The sequence below is a fragment of the Mobula birostris genome, chromosome 7, assembly GCF_030028105.1.
Source record: "Mobula birostris isolate sMobBir1 chromosome 7, sMobBir1.hap1, whole genome shotgun sequence".
Lineage (NCBI taxonomy): Eukaryota > Metazoa > Chordata > Chondrichthyes > Myliobatiformes > Myliobatidae > Mobula > Mobula birostris.
In genome coordinates this window covers 2,336,797-2,352,968 of record NC_092376.1, presented here as the reverse complement: position 1 = coordinate 2,352,968, position 16,172 = coordinate 2,336,797, and the positions used below count along the sequence as shown (strand labels likewise).

Sequence of the window (16,172 nt, the reverse complement as noted above, 5' to 3'; positions counted from 1 at the left end):
TGGGGCAGTTGGTTTACAGTACTTACTAAGCTGGTTTACCTGTACTGGGACTCCGAGCAAGGAGAGGCTGATGATAGGGAACACTTGCAGTCAACAGGATGAGTTGCAATGTAAAAGGTGGACAAAATCAAAAAGGGTGAATACAGGACTGAAGGTGTTATATCTGAATGTGCTCAGTATACGGTATAAGACTGATGAACTTGCAGCACATTTGCAGATTGGCATGTATGATGCTGTGGATATCACTGAATCATGAAGGTTATATTTGGAAGCTTAACATCCAAGGATACACCGCATCGAAAGGAGAGGCAGGATGACATGGTTCTGTTGGTAAAAAATGAAATCAGATCCTTTGAAAGAGTTGCCATAGGATCGGAAGATATAGAATCCTTATGGATTGAGTTAGAAACTGCAAGGGTAAAAAGACCCTTATGGGAGTTATATACAGGCCTCCGAAAAGTAGCAAAGATGTGAACTACAAATTACAATGAGGGATAGAAAATGCATGTCAAAAGGGCAATGTTTCGATAGCCATAGGGGATTTCAAATTGCAGGTAGATTGGGAAGATCAGGTTGGTGTTGGATCCTGAGAGGGGGGATTTGTTGAGTGCCAATAACATTAAACAAGATACAAAATGTTTTTCTCAGATATACTGTATAAGGAGTAAGAAAGAGACAAAGTGTAGATATCAAACTGCTAGAAAGTGATAGAATGAGGACAAAGAAAGCGAACATACTTTCTAAGTATTTTGCATAACTCTTCACTGTGGAATACACTAGCAAAAATGGGAGAGTGTTGGGACGGAAGTGAGTTGTATTGCTATTACTAAGGAGAAGCTGCGTGGGAAACTGAAACGTGAAGGTAGATAAGTATCTGAGACCAAATAGACTGTTTACTTAATTAAGAGTTTGAGTAGGTTCGACATGTTAATTAAAACTTTGACCAACATCTACAGGTGTGAGGTAGAGAGTGTATCGACTGGTTGCATCACAGCCTGGTATGGAAACACCAATGCCCCTGAAAGGAAAATTCTACAGAAAGTGGTGGATATGGCCCAGTCCATCAGGGGTAAAGCCCTCCCCACCACTGAGCACATCTACATGGAGTGTTGTTGCATGAAGGCAGTATCCATCGTCAGGGTACTGGAGCGTCAGGACCCAGAAACAGTTATAACCGCTCAACCATCAGGCTCTCGAACCAAACTTCAGTCACCGCTTCATTGAGCTGTCCTCACAACCTATGGACTCACTTTCAAGGACTCTTCATCTCATGTTTTCAATATTTATTTCTTTATCTATCTCTTTATTCTTTTGTATTTGCACTGATAATTGTTCTTGGACATTGATTGTTTGTCCATCCTGTTGGGTGCAGTATTTAATCGATTCTGTTATGTTTCTACTGTGAATGCACGCAAGAAAATAAATCTCAAGGTTGTATTATGGTGATAAGTATGCTATTTGATAATAAATTTACTTTGTACACCTCAGGGTTCTGAAAGAGGGGGCTGAAAAGAGTGTGGAGGCACTAGCAACTATCTTCCAAGAATCACTAGATTCTGGAATGATTTCAGAGGACTGGAAGGTTGTAACTGTCACTTCACTTTATAGGAGGGAGAGAGGCAAAGGAGAGGAAGTTATAGGCCAGTTAGCCTGACTTCAGTGGTTGGAAGGATGTTGCAGTCTGTTCGTAAGGACGAGGTTTTGGGGTGCTTGGAGGCAAATGACAAAACAGGCAGCGTGGTTTCCTTGAGGGAAAACCTTGCCAGACAAATGTGTTAGAATTGTTTGAGGAAATAACATGTAGGATAGACAAAGGAAAGTCAGTGGATGTTGTGTACCTGGTTTCTTAGAAGACCTTTGACATGGTGCTACACATGAGGCTAACGAACAAGATCAGAACCCATAGTGTCACAGGAGAGATGCCAGCATGGCTGGAGATTGCTGATTGGCAGGAGGCAAAGAGTGGGAATAGAGGGAGTCTCTTCTGGTTGGCTGCCACAGGGGCTGGTGTTGCGATTGTTTCTTTTTATGTTATATGTCAATGATTTGGGTGAAGGAATTGATGGCTTCGCGGCCAATTTTGTGGATGATACAAAGATACTGTAGGTGGAGGGGCAGGTAGTGCTGAGGAAGCAGGGAGTCTGCAGAACGACTTGGACAGATTGGGAGTATGGACAATGAGGGAGCAGATGGAATATAGTGTTGGGAAATGCATGGTCATGCACTGTGGTAGAAGAAATAAAAGCATACACTGTTTTCTAAATGGGGAATAAATTCAAAAATCCGAGGGGCAAAGGGACTTGGGAATCTTCGTGCAGGATTCCTTAAAGGTTAGCTTGCAGGCTGAGTTGGTGGTGAGGAAGGCAACTGCAATGTTAGTATTTATTTTGAGGGGACTGGAATACAAAAGCAAGGATGTAATGTTGAGGCTTGATAAGGTATTGATCAGTCCATACTTGAAGCATTGCGAGCAGTTTTGGACCCTTTATTTAAGAAAAGGTGCTGTGGCAATGGGGAAGGTCCAGAGGAGATTTACATAAATGATCCTGAGAATGAAAGGTTAACATACAAGGAGCACTTGATGGCTCTGGGCCTGTACTCACTGGAGCTTAAAAGAATGAGGTGGGGATCTCATTGAGACCAATCAAATATTGAAAGATCTGGACAGAGAGAGGAATGGGGAGGATGTTTCCTACAGTAGGGAGTCTAGGACCAGAGGGCACGGCTTCAGAATAGAGGAACGTCCATTAAGAACAGAGGTGAGGAAAACTTTCTTTAGCCAGAGGGTGGTGAATCTGTGGAAGTTATTACCACAGATGACTGCGGAGGCTAAGGACCCTCACCAGCAGGTTCAGGAGCAGATATTACCTGTCAACCATCAGGATCCTGAACCTGATGGGGTAACTTCACTCAACTTAACTTGCCCCATCACTGAAATGTTTCTACAACCTATGGACTCACTTTCAAGGATTCTTCATCTCCTGTTCTCAATATTTATTGCTTATTTATTTATTATTATCTATTTATATACTACTAAAACTCTAGTGCTCTGTCTGTCTGTCTGTCTGTGACCTCCAATTAGCGCAAACAGTGCATTACAGTGGCACTTCTTTTGGCTAAATTTAATTAAAACGCGCTAACTTACAGAATGCAGGCAAAGTTCGGGGTTATATATTCGTATAAAATTGCTCATTTGCCAAAAACCTACAGGCTGGCTTTCACCGGAGATCCGATCGGCCATCATGGAAATCGGGACGCGACAGCCCGACGCATGTGCACGGCCAGCCTCAGCAGCGCCTCCTACTGGAGTAAAAGGGCAGGGCAGCTCTATTTCGAGGGGTCACATTCTGCTAATCACATCAGCATGTGCAGGATTGGGACAGATCTAACTGCCACCCATCAATAAGAGATAATTAAATCTTATTGTAACGACATACTTCAAGACACCCATAAAACCCTTTGCTACAGTCAAAGGACAGTGGTGACTATATCACATCCATTTAGGAGAGCACCAACCACATCATCAAGAATAATCAGCATCCTTTGTTGTTACTGCTTCATATCTTCTATCCAGCATTAGGGTAAAAAAAATGGTCAGCCTAATTATGCTGCACGGAAAGGGAAGGGGGACATTATGGTCAAGAGATAACACCAAACGTTGTCAAGAAGCGGCAAGGAGAGGGAGAGAACAAGAATCGGATGAGGCTGTGGCCGTACGACTCCAGCATCAAAGAGTCAGGATAAAAAAAGATGAGAGAAGAAGAGACAGAGAAGCAGAGGCATGCACGTCTCCAAAATGACAAGAACTGGCATAGAAAGAGGAGAGACGAAGAGACAAAGGAGCAGAGAAATGCACGTCTCCAGGATCAGAGACAAAGAACAAAAAGCAGAAGAGCTGAAGGGATGGGGGATGAAAAGGCTGCATATCTCCAGAATGACAACGAGAGGCACAAGGGTGGCAGATAAACCAGAAGTGATGCCACCAAAAGTGTCCTTCGTTAAATGACGAACAGCTATATTTGCTTTGCTACACGTCGTTCTTCTTTAATAAACGGAGGTTTTCTACTTCAGTTTCCAAAGCAAAGCGATACCAATAGCATTCAGGAACATTTAATGTTCATTCTGGTCACATCAGACTGCACTACCCTTCTCTCAAAGGGTCACCCCGCTGTCTAGTTATTACTATTTCTTTCTATTTTATTTGCAGTTTGTTACCTTTTGCACGCTGGTCATTTGTTCCTCGTGTTGGGGGTGGTCTTTCATTGATTCTATTATTTTCCTTGGATTTACTGAGTATGCCCGCAAGAAAACAAATGTCAGGGTTGTATGTGGTGATGTATATGTACTGTACTTTGATAATACATTTTCTATAAATTTTGAAAGTTACAAACTTATCCAGTTCTATCATGGGCAGTACCTTCTCCAGCTTGAAGATATCTTCAAAAGGCAATGTCTCAGAAAGGCAGCGTGCAATATTAAGGTCCCCAATCACCCAGGATGTGCCCTCTCCTCATTGCTACCATCAAGGGGGAGGTACAGGAGCCTGAAGACACTCAATCAACAGTTCAGGAACAGCTTCTTCCCCCTCCGCATCAGATTTCTGAATGGACAATGAACCCATGTATACTACCTCATGATTTTGTTTTTTTTTGGGGTTTTTTTGCATTACTTATTTATCTTTTCTATACTATTATATTGTAAGTTATGTATTGCAGTGTACTGCTGCTGCAAAATAACAAATCTCACGACATATGCCAGTGATATTAAATCTGATTCCGATTCAAAGAGGCAGGTCATACCTCACGAGCCTGACTGAATTCTTTCAAATTTCAAAGTTGAAAGTAAATTTTATTATCAAAGTACATATATGTCAGACTGTACAGCACTGAGGTTCATTTTCTTGGAGGCACACTCCATAAATCCAATGACCATAATACAATCAACGAAAGCCAGCACCAAGAGGGTGGACAGCCAATATGCAAAAGACAACAAACTCTGCAAATACAAGAAGAAAAATAAAGAAATAATATCGAACAAATGCATTAAAGGAGCATTAAATATTGAGAACATGAGATGAAGAGTCCTTGAAAGCGAGCCCATGGGTTGTGGGAGCATTTCAGTGATGGAGTAAGTGAGGATGAGTGATGTTAAGCCCTCTTGTTCAGGAACCTGATGGTTGAGGGGGTAATAACTGTTCCTGAACCTGGTGATATGGCCCCTGAGGCTCCTGTACCTTCTCCTCCTTCCTGATGGCAGCAGGTACTGAGCGGTGGGGGCATTGATGATGGATGCTGACTTCCTTCAACAACGTTCTAAGTAGATGTGCTTAATGGTGGGGAGGGCTTTACCCGTGATGGACTGGGCTGTATCCACCTCCTTTTGTTGGATTTTCCATCCGGGGCATTGGTGTTTCCATCCCAGGCTGTGATGCAGCTGGTCAGTATCCTCTCCGTCACACATCTAAGGATGTAGCAAAACACAATTGATGAAGGTAGAGCAGTGGATGAAATGCACATGGATTTTGGATTTGTTTGAACCAAGACCTCCATGGTGTGGCTGATGGAAGATGACGACACACACCACGGCAGTGCAGGGAGAGTCCCCAGTCCACTAGTCCCTCACCCTGATCTCTCAAGGATCACACGGTGATGGCCTGTGCGTCAGCCTCCCCAAATTAAACTCAGTCACGCACAGACATTCTCACCCTTTGGGAGAACATCATTCTGCACTCTCTAACAATATGGATTTTTAGTAAGGTGTTGGTCAAGGTTCCCCACGATAGGTTCATTCAGAAAGTCAGGAGGCATGGCATCCAGGGAGCCATCTTGGCTGTGTGGATCGGAATTGGCTTGCCCACAGAAGGCAGAGGGTGGTTTTAGGTGGAATGCATTCTGCCTGGAGTTCGGTGACCAGTAGTGCTCCTGGGGAGCTGTTCTGAGACCCCTGCTCCTTGTCATTTTTATATAACTGACTTGGATTAGGAAATGGGAAACGAGAGAATCTGCAAATAACACACATAAAAGTTGCTGGTGAACGCAGCAGGCCAGGCAGCATCTCTAGGAAGAGGTGCAGTCGACGTTTCAGGCCGAGACCCTTCGTGTAGGTCCTGACGAAGGGTCTCGGCCTGAAACGTCGACTGCACCTCTTCCTAGAGATGCTGCCTGGCCTGCTGCATTCACCAGCAACTTTTATGTGTGTTGCTTGAATTTCCAGCATCTGCAGAATTCCTGTTGTTTGAGAATCTGCAGATGCTGGAAATCCGAGCAACACTCACAAAATGCTGGAGGAACTCAGCAGGTCGGGCAGCGTCTAGGAAAAGAGTAGAGTTGACGTTTCAGCTGAAACCCTTCGATTAGGAAATGTTAGGTGGGTTTGTATGTTTGCAGATGACATGAAGGCTGGTGGTGTTGAAGATTGTCGAGGGTTACAATGGGGCATTAACAGGATGGAGCGATGAGTTGAGAATTGGCAGATGGAATTCAACCGAGGAAAGTGTGAAGTGATTCATTTTTGAAGGTTGAAACTGAGGGCAGAGTTTTTAAGTTGTGAAGATAGAGTCTGGAACGAAGACCCAAAGACAGAATGGTTAAATGATGAAAAGCTGCTGGAACTTGCAGTAAAAGAGGAAGATTTATAAAGATGATAAGGAACACACTCTACACAGTCAGGAAGGTTCACCAATGCCTCTACGTTCTGAGGAGGCTGAAGAGAGCTAGACTATGAACTCACAGCACTTTACAGATGTGCAGTAGCGAGCATCCGAACAAGCTGCGTCACTGCATGGTACGGAAACTGCACTGCAACAGACAGGAAGCCTCTACAACGGACAGTCAAAACTGCCCAACACATCACCGACACCAGCCTACCCGCTATCAAGGACGTATATACAGAAGAGGGCCAGTAACATCATGAAGGATCCCACCCACCCTGCTCATGGACTGTTTGTCCCACTCCCATCAGGGAGGAGGCTATGTCACATCCACACCAGGACCACCAGACTCAAAAACAGAAGCGTTCCCCAAGAAGTGAGGCTGATCAACACCTCCGCCCACCACCACTATTCATCATTTCCTGTCAGAATCACTTTATGTACAGACACTCCATAAGACCATAAGATATAGGAGCAGAATGAGGCCATTTGGCCCATCGAGTCTGCTCCACCATTTCATCATGGCTGATCCATTTTCCCCTCAGCCTCAATCGCCTGCTTTCTCCCCGTATCTCTTCGTGCCCTGACCAATGAAGAATCGATCAATCTCCTCCCTTCTCCCCGTATCCCTTCATGCCCTGACCAATCAAGAAGCTATCAACCTCTGCCTTAAATATACATAAAGGCTTGGCTCCACAGCTGCCTGTGGCAATGAATCCCAGAGATTCACAATTCTTTGGCTAAAGAAATTCCTCTTCTCCATTCTAAAATTATGACCCTCACTTTATAGACGTACAATCTCTGTGTATAAGCTATCTTATGTATTTAAATTTACTGGTTTTTTATTGTTGTGTTCTTACCTTATTGTTTTTTTGTGCTGCATCGGATCTGGAGTCACAATTATTTCATTCTCCTTTACACTTGTGTACTGGAAATGACATTCAACAATGTTGAATTGAATCTTGCATTACATCGAAGCATGCAGTGAAACGTGTGATTTATGTCAATGGTGAACACAGTCCGAGAGTGTGCTGGGGGCAGCCCGCAAGTGAACACACACTTCCAGTGCCAACACAGCTTGCCCACGACTCACTGACCCTAACCTGTACGTCTTTGGAAAGTGGGAGGGAAACGGAGCACGCGGAAGAGAATCCTGCTGTCACAGGGCGAACGGACAAACTCCTTACAGACAGCGGCGGAAATTGAACCCGGGTCACTGGTGCAGTACAGCGTCGTGCTGACAACTAGCTATACAAGACCCATGTTAGGTCATTGGCTAATGTGAAATCTGTTGTTTTGCATCAGCAGTACAGTGCAATGCATTAAAAATGACTAAGTTATAAAGAGAAGTATAACAATATAAACAAGTAGCGGAAAAAGAGCAAAACAGTGTGGCAGGGATCATGGTCTGTTCTGAAATCTGATGGCGGAGGGGAAGAAGTTGTTCATAAGAAGATTAAGTTTGTGTCTTCAGGCTACTTGAGTAGTGAGAAGAGGGTGATGGATGGCTCTGTTTGAAGATGTCCTCGATGCTGACAGGCTAGTACTAATGATGGAGCTGGCCGAGTGTGCAAATTTTCTGCACCTCAATTTCCTTCCACCTCCATGTGCCTATCCGAGAGTCTCTATCACAGCAGTGTACCACCAGCCCGAGAGTCTCTATCACAGCCGTGTACCACCAGCCCGAGAGTCTCTATCACAGCCGTGTACCACCAGCCCGAGAGTCTCTATCACAGCAGTGTACCACCAGCCCGAGAGTCTCTATCACAGCCGTGTACCACCAGCCCGAGAGTCTCTATCACAGCAGTGTACCACCAGCCCAAGCAGCCGTCACTCTCTCTGCAAGGACTTACACCTTATTGTTGCACCCTTTTGGTCGTGTTACACTTGATTCTGTATGGTTATTGGTTTACCATGTCCCGCCTCAGGGCACTGTGTAGTGATCTGATCAGGATGAACAGAACGCAAGACCAGCTTTTCACAGTATCCTATTACAATAATAACCAATATCACAATAGTCACATTGACCAGTTCCTGCTTCTTGTACATCTTCTCCCCAGACACAGGCTTCCTGGACACTGAGCAATGGGACCGTGGAGAACAGTGTAGGGGCCCAGGATGGGAATGAAGCCTCGCCGCAGGCTCAGCCTCCAGCACCCGGTCCCGAGGCCCCCGACAGCCGGGGCAGCTGGGGGGGCAAACACGAGTTTCTGCTGAGCTGCGTCGGGTATTGCGTAGGGCTGGGCAACGTTTGGCGTTTTCCCTACCTCTGCTACCGCAATGGAGGAGGTGAGCTCCTGTTACCCACCCCGTCAACCTCTGCGTGTGTGTGTCTGACCCTGCTGTGTGTGTGTGTGTGTGTGTGTGTGTGTGTGTGTGAGTGAGACCATGTTCTCTGTGTCAGTGTGTGTCTGTGTGTGTGTGTGTCTGTCTGTCTCTGACCCTGCTCTGTGTGTGTGTCTGTCTCTGACCCTGCTGTGTGTGTGTGTGTGTGTGTGTGTGTGTGTGTGTGTGTCTGTCTCTGACCCTGCTGTGTGTGTGTGTGTGTGTCTGTCTCTGACCCTGCTGTGTGTGTGTGTGTGTGTGTGTGTGTGTCTGTCTGTCTGTCTCTGACCCTGCTGTGTGTGTGTGTGTGTGTCTGTCTGTCTCTGACCCTGCTGTGTGTGTGTGTGTGTGTGTGTCTGTCTCTGACCCTGCTGTGTGTGTGTGTGTGTGTGTGTGTGTGTCTGTCTGTCTGTCTGTCTCTGACCCTGCTGTGTGTGTGTGTGTGTGTGTGTGTGTGTGTGTCTGTCTGTCTCTGACCCTGCTGTGTGTGTGTGTGTGTGTGTGTCTGTCTGTCTGTCTGGCTCTGACCCTGCTGTGTGTGTGTGTGTGTGTGTGTGTGTGTGTCTGTCTCTGACCCTGCTCTGTGTGTGTGTGTGTGTGTGTGTGTGTGTCTGTCTCTGACCCTGCTCTGTGTGTGTGTGTGTGTGTGTGTGTGTGTCTGTCTGTCTGTCTGTCTCTGACCCTGCTGTGTGTGTGTGTGTGTGTGTGTCTGTCTCTGACCCTGCTGTGTGTGTGTGTGTGTGTGTGTGTCTGTCTGTCTGTCTGTCTGTGACCCTGCTGTGTGTGTGTGTGTGTGTGTGTGTGTGTGTGTCTGTCTCTGACCCTGCTCTGTGTGTGTGTGTGTGTGTGTGTGTGTGTGTCTGGCTCTGACCCTGCTCTGTGTGTGTGTGTGTGGGTCTGGCTCTGACCCTGCTCTGTGTGTGTGTGTGTGTGTGTGTGTGTGTGTGTGTGTGTGTCTGGCTCTGACCCTGCTCTGTGTGTGTGTGTGTGTCTGTCTGTCTGTCTGTCTCTGACCCTGCTCTGTGTGTGTGTGTGTGTGTGTGTGTGTCTGGCTCTGACCCTGCTCTGTGTGTGTGTGTGTGTGTGTGTGTGTGTCTGGCTCTGACCCTGCTCTGTGTGTGTGTGTGTGTGTGTGTGTGTCTGGCTCTGACCCTGCTCTGTGTGTGTGTGTGTGTGTGTGTCTCTGACCCTGCTCTCTGTGTGTGTGTGTGTGTGTGTGTGTGTGTGTGTCTGGCTCTGACGCTGCTCTGTGTGTGTGTGTGTGTGTGTGTGTGTGTGTGTCTGGCTCTGACCCTGCTCTGTGTGTGTGTGTGTGTGTGTGTGTGTGTGTGTGTGTGTGTGTCTCTGACCCTGCTCTGTGTGTGTGTCTGTCTGTCTCTGACCCTGCTCTGTGTGTGTGTGTGTGTGTGTGTGTGTCTGTCTGTCTCTGACCCTGCTCTGTGTGTGTGTGTGTGTGTGTGTGTGTGTGTCTGGCTCTGACCCTGCTCTGTGTGTGTGTGTGTGTGTGTGTCTGTCTCTGACCCTGCTCTGTGTGTGTGTCTGTCTGTCTCTGACCCTGCTCTGTGTGTGTGTGTGTGTGTGTGTGTGTGTGTGTCTGTCTCTGACCCTGCTCTGTGTGTGTGTGTGTGTGTGTGTGTGTCTGGCTCTGACCCTGCTCTGTGTGTGTGTGTGTGTGTGTGTGTCTCTGACCCTGCTCTGTGTGTGTGTGTGTGTGTGTGTGTCTGTCTCTGACCCTGCTCTGTGTGTGTGTGTGTGTGTGTGTCTCTGACCCTGCTCTGTGTGTGTGTGTGTGTGTGTGTGTGTGTGTGTGTCTGGCTCTGACCCTGCTCTGTGTGTGTGTGTGTGTGTGTGTGTCTCTGACCCTGCTCTGTGTGTGTGTGTGTGTGTGTGTGTCTGTCTCTGACCCTGCTCTGTGTGTGTGTGTGTGTGTGTGTCTCTGACCCTGCTCTCTGTGTGTGTGTGTGTGTGTGTGTGTGTGTGTGTGTGTGTGTGTGTGTGTCTGGCTCTGACCCTGCTGTGTGTGTGTCTGACCCTGGTGTGTGTGTGTGAGACCATGTTCTCTGTGTCTGTGTGTGTCTGACCCTGTTCTGTGTGTCTGTCTCTGACCCTGTTTCTCTCTGTCTTTCAGGCGTGTTTCTCATCCCGTACCTCATCATGATGCTGGTGACGGGGCTGCCGCTTTTCCTCATGGAGCTCAGCCTGGGACAATACGGCGGGGCCGGTCCCATCACTGTGTGGAAGTGCTGCCCCCTGCTGAAAGGTCCGTACATTGCGCCGCCCGTGGCAACAACGCTGGTGGCCACGGTCAGATGGGCACCGGAAGTGAGGAAGGTGGAAGGACCTGGCCCGAAGGCCAGTAGGCGGAAGCAATGAGTTTAGTTGGCAATTTGGGTTGGCACAGTTCTGTGCCGGGCAGTTCTATGTTCAAAATTACAATAAGAATGCATACAAAAATGTGCAAAATAGAGCAAAATATTGAGGTAGTGTTCATGGACCATTCAGAAATCTGATGGTTGAGGGAAAGAGGTTTTCCTAAATTGATGAGTGTGTGTCTTCAGGCTACTGTACCTCCCCGATGGTAGAAATGAGAAGTTACAGTAACTAATTATTTTTACAGTACAAACTTTTAGTATCACGAGCTGAAATTCCATCCCCTACTCCACTGACAGACCTCAAGCCTCTGAGTTCCTCCAGCACGTTGTTTGTTGATGTAGATTCCAGCGTGTGGTGCCCACGTCAGATGTCCAGATCTGCACCCAATGCTCACATCTGTCTGAAAGAGCCCATCCCACCGATAAACCATCTGTTGTCTCCGATGTCCACATCTGTCTGAAAGAGCCCATCCCACCGATAAACCATCTGTTGTCTCCGATGTCCACATCTGTCTGAAAGAGCCCATCCCACCGATAAACCATCTGTTGTCTCCGATGTCCACATCTGTCTGAATGAGCCCATCCCACCGATAAACCGTCTGTTGTCTCCGATGTCCACATCTGTCTGAATGAGCCCATCCCACCGATAAACCGTCTGTTGTCTCCGATGTCCACATCTGTCTGAATGAGCCCATCCCACCGATAAACCATCTGTTGTCTCCGATGTCCACATCTGTCTGAAAGAGCCCATCCCACCGATAAACCGTCTGTTGTCTCCGATGTCCACATCTGTCTGAAAGAGCCCATCCCACCGATAAACCATCTGTTGTCTCCGATGTCCACATCTGTCTGAAAGAGCCCATCCCACCGATAAACCATCTGTTGTCTCCGATGTCCACATCTGTCTGAAAGAGCCCATCCCACCGATAAACCATCTGTTGTCTCCGATGTCCACATCTGTCTGAATGAGCCCATCCCACCGATAAACCGTCTGTTGTCTCCGATGTCCACATCTGTCTGAATGAGCCCATCCCACCGATAAACCGTCTGTTGTCTCCGATGTCCACATCTGTCTGAATGAGCCCATCCCACCGATAAACCATCTGTTGTCTCCGATGTCCACATCTGTCTGAAAGAGCCCATCCCACCGATAAACCGTCTGTTGTCTCCGATGTCCACATCTGTCTGAAAGAGCCCATCCCACCGATAAACCGTCTGTTGTCTCCGATGTCCACATCTGTCTGAAAGAGCCCATCCCACCGATAAACCATCTGTTGTCTCCGATGTCCACATCTGTCTGAATGAGCCCATCCCACCGATAAACCATCTGTTGTCTCCGATGTCCACATCTGTCTGAATGAGCCCATCCCACCGATAAACCATCTGTTGTCTCCGATGTCCACATCTGTCTGAAAGAGCCCATCCCACCGATAAACCATCTGTTGTCTCCGATGTCCAGTCTGTCATGCTGAGCCTACACCCTCAGGATCAGTTTGAGCTCTGTGCTGTCCCTGTGTGCGATGTGCAGGGCTGCTGGTGATTGGGACTGTAATCAGCTCCCAGCCTTGCTGTACCTCTGACTGACAACCCTCTTCTTCCTGCTTTGCCAGGGATTGGAATCGGGATGCTGGTGGTGGCCTCCTTGGTCTCCCTTTACTACAATGTCATTATTGCTTGGACCTTCTACTACCTGGGCAGTTCCTTCCAGAACCCCCTGCCCTGGTCGTGTGAGGCCCCGGCCAACATTCAGTTGTGCCAGGTAAGTGGTCCTTCCCTCCCCACGGGGACGGTGGGAATTCCCGAGGAGAGTGAGCGAGGACGTAGAGTGGGATTTCAGAGTGGGACAGGAGGGTGGGATCGCAAGGGGTATGAGCAGGGTTGGGTGGGTAGGATTTGTGAGGGGAATGAGTGGGAACAGGAGGGTGGATTTAGCAGGGAAATGAGGGGGGATGGGATGGTGGGATTCCCAAGTAGAACGAATGGGAATTGGAGAGTGGGATTCCTGAGGGCAACAAGTAGGGATGGGAGTGTGAGATTCCCGATGGGAACAGAAGGGTGGGATTCTTAAGGGGAGTGAGTGGGGATGGCAGGATATCTGGGAGAGAAACACTGGGAGGACATCTCAGGTGCCAGACCAGAGGACAGAGGGATGGACACAGGCCAGGAACAAAACTCTGGTTGAGAGAATACAGAGGGGTTTTAGAATCGGAATCAGAATCAGGTTGAATATCACAGACATATGTCTTGAAATTTGTTATTTTGTGGGACCAGTATAGTGCAAGAAATAAAATAATTACCATAAGGTACAGTACAACAAAATATAAAAATATAAAACGTGGAAAAATAGAGGAAAAATGGTGAGGTAGTGTTCATTCAGCAGTCAGATGGCAGAGGGGGAGGAGCTGTTCCTGAGTCGTTGAGTGTGTGCCTGCTCCCTGATGGTAGCGATGGGAAGAGGACATGTTCCAGCTGCTGAGCGCATCGCTTGGATTGCGGCATTTCAGTTACAGCCAGAGACTGGGAGATTGGACAGGCTGGGTGCACTGTATCCGGTGCTCCCTTTGCAGCCTCCAATACACTGGTGAGGTCCAACGTAGACTGCAGGACCACTCTGTTTAGCACCTCAGCTCCATCAGCCAAAAGCAAAACTACCTGGTGCCAACCATTTTAATTCCGATCCACATTCCCAGCTCACATCCTCCACTTCTGCCAAAACGAGGCAACTCACAGGTCGGAGTAGCAACACCTTATATTCCGTCAGGGTAGCCTCCAACCTGATGGCATGAACATCGACTTCTCTAACTTCTGGTAATTTCTCCCTCTCCCCCCCCACTTGAATTCCCCACTCTGGCCTCTTGCTGCTTCTCCCCACCTGTCCGTCACCATCACCTCCCGCCTGTCCATCACCTCCCGCCTGTCCATCACCTCCCACCTGTCTATCACCTCCCACCTGTCTATCACCATCACCTCCCACCTGTCCATCACCATCACCTCCCACCTGTCCATCAGCTCCCACCTGTCCATCACCTCCCACCTGTCTATCACCTCCCACCTGTCTCTCACCATCACTTCCCACCTGTCCGCCACCTCCCACCTGTCTATCACCATCACCTCCTCCTGGTTCCCTCCTCCTTCCCTTTCTCCCATGGTCCACTCTCCCCTCCGATCAGATTCCTTCCTCTCCAGCCCCTTGCCTCTTCCACCTATCACCTCCCAGCTTTTTATGTTCTCCCCCGCTTACTCACCTGGCTTCACCTATCACCCTCGAGCTTTTCCTCCTCTCACAGCCCTCATCTTCTTATTTCCGGCATCTTCCCCCTTCCTTTCAGGTCCCGATGGCGGATCTTGGCCCAAAACAATGATTGCCTGACCTGCTGGGTTCCTCCAGCGTTTCGTGTGTGTTGCTCTGGATTTCCTGCATCTGCAGAATCTCTTGTATTTGAAGGTGACAGTGTGTCAGGAAGAAGGACTCAGGAGAGACGTGATGGAAATTTATGAGAGTCATAAACTGGCTCGACAGTCAGAGCCTTTAATTCCAGGTGGAAACGTGGAACTGGAGGACGTGCTTCAAGAGTGTGAGGGGGGAAGTTTACAAGAGATGTGCGGCTCAAGTTTTTGAAACCAACAGTTGTGGAATAGCTGCCAGGGAAAGTCAAATTGGTAAATTGGTTCACTATTGTTACACATACAATGGAAACCTTTGTTTCCCAAGCCATCCTGACAGGTCACATCATGACATCAATGTGGATTGATGTGGGGCAGGTGAAACAGTAACAGGCGCAGAATACAGTGCAGTGAGATTAGGTCACTGATAATGCGGTCGAGAGTCTGCGTGCTTCAGCTCGCTGACAGAAGGGTTTCACAGGCTGCTAGACAACGTGCACAATTTGTCTTTTATATATTGGTTGCTTGGCAGCCTTCGTAGTTTGTCATAAATTATTTATTTTCCTGTAAATGCCTGCACGGAAATGAATGGAGAACGTTGCAGCTGGCTGCATCACTGTCTGTATGGGGTGGCGGACACAGGACTGACGAAGGGTCTCGGCCTGAAACGTCGACTGTACCTCTTCCTGTGGATGCTGCCTGGCCTGCTGCGTTCACCAGCATTTTGTGTGTGTTGCTTAGATTTCCCAACATGCCGGTGATATGAAACCTGATTCTGATTCGGATCTCTAGGTAGTATCTGGTAACTGAGAATAATTCGTCTTGGACGGGAAGGGAACGGAATGACGTGGACCATGTCCAGGCGGACGGGATTAGTCAGATTGACATCGTGCTCAGTACAGGGGTGACGGGCTGTGTTCAACGTTGGGTGTGTGGCGATGAATGAGCTGAATTGCTGGTGAGGGAGTGAGGGGACGTGAACCTGGAGGGGCTGTGTTTGGTGACAGTTCTCACATTCCTCACAGAACCTAACGTCTAACCAGAGTGATCTGAGTGCCAGTGAAGTCTTCTGGAAGTAAGTCCTCCCTGCTTTACCACTTTACTCAATGGGAGCCTCGTCTCACTAGCTTCAAAAGCCTCTCACTGTAGGGTTATGGACTCACTGAGTATGGAAGTAGGCCAACTGGTCAATGCCGAACAATGTGCCCAACTCCCTCTGAACGTTTCCTATCCAGGGACCTGTCCAACGGTTGTGTAACAGTATTACGGCCCCAGCGACCCAGGTTCAACTTCCAGTGCTGTCTGTAAGGAGTCTGTACAAGCCGGGTGCTCCACTTTCCTCCCACAGTCCAAAGACCTACCAGTTAGTAGTTCAGTGCGTTGTGGGCATGCTATGGCGCCTATATGCTCAGGGGAGGGGGTTTGGGGTTTGTGCCCCCTGG

At 48.0% G+C, this 16,172-nt stretch overlaps 1 protein-coding gene across 2 annotated transcripts in view; it reads left to right on the top strand.

Moving 5' to 3' along the window:
* Positions 1 to 16,172, top strand: part of slc6a7 (solute carrier family 6 member 7) — an 87,024-nt gene that overhangs the window by 32,461 nt on the left and 38,391 nt on the right. For both annotated transcript variants that reach the window (XM_072262436.1, XM_072262435.1), the window contains exons 2-5: positions 8,710 to 8,938; positions 11,103 to 11,234; positions 12,957 to 13,105; positions 15,756 to 15,805. In XM_072262436.1, coding sequence (XP_072118537.1) covers positions 8,710 to 8,938; positions 11,103 to 11,234; positions 12,957 to 13,105; positions 15,756 to 15,805 — 560 coding nt within the window. The remainder of the gene's footprint in view (positions 1 to 8,709; positions 8,939 to 11,102; positions 11,235 to 12,956; positions 13,106 to 15,755; positions 15,806 to 16,172) is intronic.